The sequence below is a fragment of the Gymnogyps californianus genome, chromosome 28, assembly GCF_018139145.2.
Source record: "Gymnogyps californianus isolate 813 chromosome 28, ASM1813914v2, whole genome shotgun sequence".
Lineage (NCBI taxonomy): Eukaryota > Metazoa > Chordata > Aves > Accipitriformes > Cathartidae > Gymnogyps > Gymnogyps californianus.
The window spans coordinates 1,885,817-1,894,126 of NC_059498.1; the positions used below are offsets into that span (position 1 = coordinate 1,885,817).

Sequence of the window (8,310 nt, forward strand, 5' to 3'; positions counted from 1 at the left end):
TTCTGAGCTCTGGTCTAGACAGAAGCCATCTTGGGCCCGGCTGCTCTTTGTAGTGTCCTTGGGACCTAGAGGAAAGGAATTAAATATGCCTCCCTGCATAGCCTCTACCTCCTCACACAGCAGGTACCTTGATCTCTCATTGTGGGATGACAGTCTGCTCCTCATCATATCCCATGCTCTCCTTTTCCCTGCCCTCTCTCCCAGGTGCACCTCTGGCCCAGAGACATGTCCTGCTACAACCAGTGCCTGCCGTGCCAGCCCTGCAGCCAAATCCCACTGGCCAACAGCCACAACAAGCCCTGTGTCAGGCAGTGCCAGAACTCCACTGTCGTCATCGAGCCCTCCCCTGTGGTGGTGACCCTGCTCAGCCCCATCCTCAGCTCCTTCCCGCAGAACACTGTTGTGGGATCCTCCACCACGGCCGCTGTTGGCAGCATACTTAGAAAGCTCAAATTCAAGAAGAGTCAGTATGCACTGTGAGGGCCCTGTCCTGGGAAAAAGGAATGACTGTAAAAGAGAGGAGAGGAGAGGAGAGGAGAGGAGAGGAGAGGAGAGGAGAGGAGAGGAGAGGAGAGGAGAGGAGAGGAGAGGAGAGGAGGGGAGGGGAGGGGAGGGAGGGGAGGGGAGGGGAGGGGAGGGGAGAGGAGAGGAGGGGAGGGGAGAGGAGAGGAGAGGAGAGGAGAGGAGAGGAGAGAGAGGAGAGGAGAGGAGAGGAGAGGAGAGGAGGGAGGGGAGGGAGGGGAGGGGAGGGGAGGGGAGCGGAGGGGAGGGGAGGGGAGCGGAGGGGAGGGGAGGGGAGGGGAGGGAGCGGAGGGGAGGGAGGGGAGCGGAGGGGAGGGGAGGGGAGGGGAGGGGAGCGGAGGGGAGGGGAGGGGAGGGGAAAATAGGAGCAGTGGAGATGAAAGGGAGGGAAGGAAATGCAAAGCAAGGCAAGGGCAATATATAACAGCTCAATGTGTCACCATGCAGGAGAAAAGCAGCACTGCTTGGCACAAATGTGTACTCTGACAAAGATGCTGCCCTGTCTCCTGTTGTGTGCTGGGTGGCCAGAGAAGTTCACCAGGGAGCCTTTTGCCCTGCTGGGGATGGCTGTGAGGGTTGTGCCCATGGCCGCCTCCTTTGTCTCCTTCTGCCTGAGCACTGCAGTTCCAGTTCTGGGAACTGTCAGCAGGTTCCTACCCGCCTGTCTTAGGTGTGTGGCTCCCCATGGGCAGCCTGGCCTGGAGTTTTACAAGAGGCATCAGTTTACCAGCGGGTAGGAGTGCCTCCGGAGTGGGACGATGGGCTCTTCTTCCTAATGCTGCTGGAGCACCCTGGGGCAGGACAAGGCCCCAGACACACTGATGGTGTTGGTGTTGGTAGGGGACTGCCCGAGAGAGCCCAGAGAGCGGAGGAGGCCCAACAGGTGCACCAAGGCCTCCCCAGAGCAGCATTAGGAAGAAGAGTGTCAAAAGCAGCAGTGCTGACCACCTGCCTGTGGAGACAACGGCCAGTGACCATCAGAGAGAGCTTGGAGGGTGGGAGAAGGGGGACGCGGCACATCGTCCCACTCCGGAGCTCTTTGGCATCCAGGCAAGGAGTGCAGGGCTGGGAGCAGCGGGGCCCTTCCTGCCAATGGGGCTGCAAAGAAGCCCACACGAGTGCCCCAGGCCAATGGCCCCAGCCTGCACACGACTCCTCCGGCACTTGGGACTCATCTTCTGCTGGCACCGATGTGCTCCTGTCCCAGAAATCCTTGGGCCACCCACCCCAGCACTGAAAAGGAGCCTTGAAGGGGGAACGGGTACGGCCAAACAAGGAAATGAAAAGGCAGCCGTGCAGGAAACCAAAACACAGCGCGTATCATTAGCTGGGATGTTTTGCATTTCAGATGAGCTTCTGAGAAAATTATTACTTCCACAGAGGCTTCCTCTGGACCTGGGGCAGTGCAGGACCAGTATAAAAGCCACCCCCCGCTCTTCACTGTCTCATCTGCTTCGCTCCCCTTCTTCTCCTTCGGAAGCAAGTGAGTTGGAAGCTCTGTCCTGTACTGGGGCTTGGGGCTGCCTGTCCTGGCAGGGGAAGCGGGGAGAAGGTTTGGCGTGGAGAGGGCCTGGGCCTGGGCTGAGGGGACTCTTGGGCTCTTGGCTAGGAAAGAGCTTTCCTGGGCCTGCCTCTCTTTGCTCGGTGCCCAGGGGGACAGGCAAAGAGGCACGTGGGCCTCCCTGCACAGTCTCCGGCTCCCCAGCCAGCACGTGCTTTGGCTTCCTCGTGGTGGGCGGACAGGCTGCTCCTCACACGCCCCTGTGCTCCTCCCTGCCCTCTCCCCCAGGTGCACCTCCAACCCCGCGACATGTCCTGCTACAACCAGTGCCTGCCCTGCCAGCCCTGCGGCCCGACCCCGCTGGCCAACAGCTGCAACGAGCCCTGTGTCAGGCAGTGCCAGAACTCCACTGTCGTCATCGAGCCCTCCCCTGTGGTGGTGACCCTGCCCGGCCCCATCCTCAGCTCCTTCCCGCAGAACACCGTTGTGGGATCCTCCACCTCCGCTGCCGTTGGCAGCATCCTCAGCTCTGAGGGAGTGCCCATCAACTCTGGGTGCTGTGACCTCTCCTGCATCAGCAGCCGCTACTGCGGCAGAACATGCCTCCCCTGCTAAAGCTGCCACAGGTGGCCCACAGAAGGACCCCCAGGAACCCAGAAGACGGTAACGGACTGAGCATGGAGATCCTGGCCATCGCTTTCAGAGGGACTGAGCATCCATGGCTCCACCTGCAAAGGCAGGCAGGAAGAGGCACGCCTGGGCTCTCTGAAAACATGGCCCTTGCCTAACTTGCCTGTTTCTCACTCTCTTTTCTCTCTGTCTTTTCTCTGTTGTCTTCTGCTCCCCTGGGCCGTGATCACCTGCTAAGCCCCATCCGAGGAAGGACCTGCTGCCCCTCTCCCTCTCAGGGGCAGGCAGGCAGGCAGGCAGGCAGACGCCCGGTGCGAACGCCACCCTGGCCAAGGGGCAAAGACTCCTAGCTACCCCGGTGCTCCCTGCACCATGGCCCCCACTCAGAGGACCTCCTTTCCCTCTTTTGACTCATTAAAGTTCTGCTGCATCTCAGCCTGGGCCTCTGCGTGGTCCTTCTCCCTCCGGACGCTCTCCCCAGCTGCCAGAGAGAAAGGCGTCGCTCTGGGGAGATCTTGCAGGCACAAAGGAGAGCCATCGGCATTCCCGGAGGAAGGGGAGGGTGAGACACAGGCAGTGGGCTCCTTTCAAGACACTGTCCCTCGCAGCTGAGGAAGACGTCCCTGGCTCCTGCAGAGCCAGCAGCCGTCAGGGCCTGCCTTGCTGCATCCCTGCACACAAATGCCCTCCTCAGCCTTCGAGAACGCCCTGCAGATGATGGGGAGCCCAGCCAGTGCCCGAGTGAGGAGTCCCTCTCCCCAGCTGCACTGGCGGGTGGCGGTGGCACTGGGAGCTGCTTCTGCATCCAGCCGCACCTGTGAGCCCTCCCTGGCAGGCGGCTCTTGCTTCAGGAGGGCCCCTCTCCCTGTGGCAGGTGTGGTAGTGGTGGTGGTGGTTGCATGACGGGTTGCTCCTCACACACCCCTGTGCTCCTCCCTGCCATCTCTCCCAGGTGCACCTCTGGCCACAAGACATCTCCAGCTACAACCCCTCTCTCCCTCAGCCGAGGAAGAGAGGTGGGCTATTCCTTGCCCACCTCCCTTTGTGGCTTTCTACTACAAGTTGTTGCTTCTGCAGCATTTCGGCTCTCCCTGCATTGACTTAGGCTTCTTTTTAGGTCTTGCAGGGATTTTGTCTATCCCCAGCCAGGCTGCCAGCATTTCCTCCAACACAGCTAGAAGAGGCGGAGTTTCTAAGTGCAGATGCAGTCTCTTTCCTGACAGCTCATTCTCTGTCTCTCTAGGTATGCATGTAGAAACAGTGCATAGCAGGATTTGCGTTATCTGCAAAAGAGATGTGCAGAGTCTTGTTCCCCCTCTCACGCCCATTGCTCACAACACGTCTCCCATCCTTTGCCACGTGCCATCTGCGGCCTCCGTCCGCCAGGTAGGATAGCTCCCGGTTTTGCCAGAGGGTCAGGACTCCCCTCTTCCCCCTCCAACGCTGACAGTCCCACCGGCCCACTGCCCTGCTCCTCCCCAGCCTGACACCCGTGTGTCACCAGCCTCTGCCAGTCCCACCAAGGCTGCCGGGAAAACCTGGAGACCATGTCACGCTCTCCACTCAACAAGGTGCCCAGGGAGCTCCCAGGAAGTGGCAGCTGAAGCTTGCCACCTCGTGTGCTCTCCTCCCTCTGCCAGCTCAAAGCCGCCTCCAAACCTCAGCCCAAAGGGTGGAACAAAACGCTCTGAGGGCTGCCTGGGATCCCACACCTCTGCCCCAGGGAGCCTTTCTACTCACATTGCCTAGTGGTTAAAGCACTTGCTTGGCCAAACTAAGGGAATCAAGCAGCCACCTCTGCTGGGCCCCAGGCTCCCCAGTGCCAGAACCAGGTTTTCCAGCGCTGGGAGCCTCCAACTGGTGCAGCCAGGCCACAGCTCGACCTTTCAAAATCCTCTCGGTCACAAGGGCCCTGAACATCCTCGCAGGCACTCCTACCCGCTGGTAAACTGATGCCTCTTGTAAAACTCCAGGCCAGGCTGCCCATGGGGAGCCACACACCTAAGACAGGCGGGTAGGAACCTGCTGACAGTTCCCAGAACTGGAACTGCAGTGCTCAGGCAGAAGGAGACAAAGGAGGCGGCCATGGGCACAACCCTCACAGCCATCCCCAGCAGGGCAAAAGGCTCCCTGGTGAACTTCTCTGGCCACCCAGCACACAACAGGAGACAGGGCAGCATCTTTGTCAGAGTACACATTTGTGCCAAGCAGTGCTGCTTTTCTCCTGCATGGTGACACCAATCCCAACCCTTACCTCGCCCTCTCCATCCAGCTCTTCTCGGGACATTCAACTCTACTTCCTTCTTCCCGGGGCTTTCTGCCCACATGGCAAGTCTGTCTTTCTTACCTGAGAGAAGGCCACTGGGCTGAAGCCGCCACTGATGACACAGGTTGTATTTTGTATGGTGGAGGGGAAGGCAGCACACTGGGAATGGTAGAAAGATTGTCAGCGACATCCCACAAGGAACAGCTGTCCGTACCACATAATCGATCAGCCATGGATTTTAGCGATGATCCCCCAACAGAATAGCTCCTCCTCTTCATGACTTCTCCATGCCTTTTCGTATCATAACTACCCAGTTGCCATCCCCACAAAGTGGAGGGGCTGCCATGGAAAACTCAGAGTAAATGCCAGTGATTTTCACCAGAGAGTCCTGTCTCTGTACAGCAGCTGGCAAGCATCTTCACAGCTCTCTTGCCTTGTGAGCAGTCCTTTATAGTGGGATGGACTTTGCTCACCAAGTGGTCCCACTGACTGTAGCATGAGGTGCCCACAGAGCCCCACCACTGACAACCAAGTCCCAAGGAAGCCCGAGCTGGGTTGCACCGCCTTGCACCTCCAGAGCAGCCATCTCTTCACCACGGAAGCCATGTACACTGACCAAGGCAATCACACATACTGCCCGCAAATTACTTGTTTCGTCAGAGTAATTCCACACGTACTTGTTACACATGGGCATTGTGTCAAGAAAAGCCAAGCGATCCCTGCGGATGGAGAACAACTCATGAACGACATCCCTCAAAAGAGCTCTACACCTTCCCTTGCCCTGCATTGTCTTGCCTTGATTTACTTTTCCTTGCTTTGCCTTGCTTTTTCTTGCCTTGCTTTTTCTTGCTTTTTCTTCCCTTCCCTTCCCTTCCCTTCCCTTCCCTTCCCTTCCCTTCCCTTCCCTTCCCTTCCCTTCCCTTCCCTTCCCTTCCCTTCCCTTCCCTTCCCTTCCCTTCCCTTCCCTTCCTTCCCTTCCCTTCCCTTCCCTTCCCTTCCCTTCCCTTCCCTTCCCTTCCCTTCCCTCTCTTCCTTTCCCTTCCCTTCTCTCCTCTGAATGTTTCCCATCCAGTGTGTAGATCCTTCTCCACTGTTGGTGCAACCGCTCCTTCTTCATCCCACCTGCCCTGCTCCTGAAAGAAACTTGTCCCAATTGCACACTCCCAGTCCTTCCACCATCCTTGTACATCCTGGTGAATACCACTGGAAGACTGGTGACCCGTGTGTCACCAGTTGGAAGGCACCTCTGGAGGTGGTCAGGTGCAACCCTCCTGCTCAGAGCAGGGTCAACCGGAGCAGGTTGATCAGGACACTGCCCTGTGTGGTTCTGATTGTCTCCAAGGACAGAGACACCACAAGCTGCCTGGGCAACATCTCCTGGGCTTGGCCACCCTCACAGTAGAAGAGTTTTTCCTCATGCCAGCCTCATTTCCAGCCGCACTGGCGGTTGGCAGTGGCACTGGGAGCTGCTTCTGCATCCAGCCACACCGGTAAGCCCTACTTGGCACGCAGCTCTTGCTTCAGGAGGGGTTCTATTCCTCTGGCTGAGGCTTACATGCCCCAGCATTTCAGAGTCCTTTCCCAGGAAAAGCCCCAGATGGAAGATGCAGCCGACCAGATCCGCAGGTGTGGAAAAAACTTTCACCCAGCAGGTAATTGGCTGGTTACCGTGTTCAGCCAGGATGTTTAGCCCATCCTTAGCCTCCATACCAGAAAGAAAATCTGCAGTGATGCGACTTCTTGTGGTAGGAATCTGCTTCTCATGGACAGCTGCCCACATCTGCCTGATGGTATGTTACCAGGTTGAGCTCTCCACTAGAGCCTTGGAATCTGGTCCCACTGGAAAACAACAGGGCAGGTGGAACCTCAGGAGGAAGGACAGGTGAATGCTTCTGAGTATCACAGGGTTTGCAGGCAGTATTGTGAACAGGCCCTCCAGATACAATCACAAAGCCATGCAGCTCCTCCAGGAATGACGGGTTGAACTCTAGTGTTGCCCAAACTGTTTAGAATCAGTTAATTCACAGGAAACACCATGGATAACATTAGATATTATTTCTCTGAATTTGAACTTGGCTGTTCAGAGTCATCTCTGTGGCTGCATAAATAATTCAATACCCACAAACAAAACCCACAACTTCCCAAGTGCTAACATTCTAGATGGTCACCCAGTAACCATATGAGCTGCACTTTGAAGTCCTTTGGAATCCCAAAAGATCTGCTTACTGGGAACCGGTGCAGGAATGTGGTCGTTTGGGCCATCACTTCTCACTGTATAGATTGCTGAAGCCGGGCTGATGGCACTGAGAAACAGAGATCCCCACAGCAAGTTGGGCTGGCCGGGGTCCCATGAACCCCTGTTTCCCCACAGATAACACAGCAGATTCAAACCAGTTTTCAGCTGCATCTGGCTCATTTCTACAATTCAATTTCACTGAGGCTCTGTTAAGGTGACTTGGCTTCCCTATTATTGCCAGCATTTACATATTCTTTTTTGTTAAATTTGAAAAAAAAATCAACTTTCTCCCTCAACTCAAGGTAGTAATTAAAGCATGGGCACCCCTCAGGCATCCATGGTCACCCAGGTGCAAAGCAGGAATTCCTGAAGGCACCACTGGGCTCAAAATGGGGGTTCAGGCACACAGGGTCTCACAGACCAGACAAGGTTCCCGTTACGCTCCTCCATCCACGGTCTGGGGAAGAGCCACCATCTCTCTCCATCACTACAGATACTGGGTACCTTCTTACCATGCCCAGACACCAAGGCTTCACCTCCTTCCCACCAAGACCTGCAGCACCAGCACCTGGGCAAGTCAACAGTGCCCATGCAGCTCCAGCTCCTCACCCTGCCCATGTTCCCTAGGATTCCCCACTCCCTCCTGGCCCCACAGGCAGTCACTTGGCTCAAGCACCAGTCCTGCCAGAGGGACACAGCAGCACAGGATGCTCCTGTTGTTTGCTGAGCCTCTTGACTGCTCTTTTTTCCAATTATAAGCAAATTGTCCCAAGGGTTTTCAAATACACTAGGAAACCTAGAGATCGGTGTGCAGTTGCAGGACACTTTTTGGGATCATGGAAACATGATGGGATGGCTTGCTTGACTGCAGTGTTGCACTAGGGGGTTACAGGCCTGGAAGACAAGCAGGTGGAGCTGCTCTTTCTGTCAGAGAGTAGCTGGAGTGCATGGAGCTCTGCCTGCGGATGGATGAGGAACTAAGTGCTTATTAAAGAGCAGACCAGTACTGGTGACATTGTAGTGTGTGTCTGCTATAGGCCACCTGAACAGCAAGAATGAGTGGATGAGGCCCTCTGAAGACAACTAGAATTAGCCTCACATTCACAGGCCCTGGTCTTCATGTGTGACCTCAGCCATCCCAATATCTGCTGAAGG

At 56.5% G+C, this 8,310-nt stretch overlaps 1 protein-coding gene across 1 annotated transcript; it reads left to right on the forward strand.

The window, feature by feature from the left end:
- The first annotated feature begins 225 nt into the window (after positions 1-225).
- On the forward strand, positions 226-2,638 carry LOC127026733 (uncharacterized). Its single transcript, XM_050912045.1, is given in 4 exon segments — positions 226-463; positions 1,871-1,965; positions 1,967-2,005; positions 2,312-2,638. Coding segments are annotated over 4 exon segments (699 nt in total).
- Positions 2,639-8,310: the final 5,672 nt, after the last annotated feature.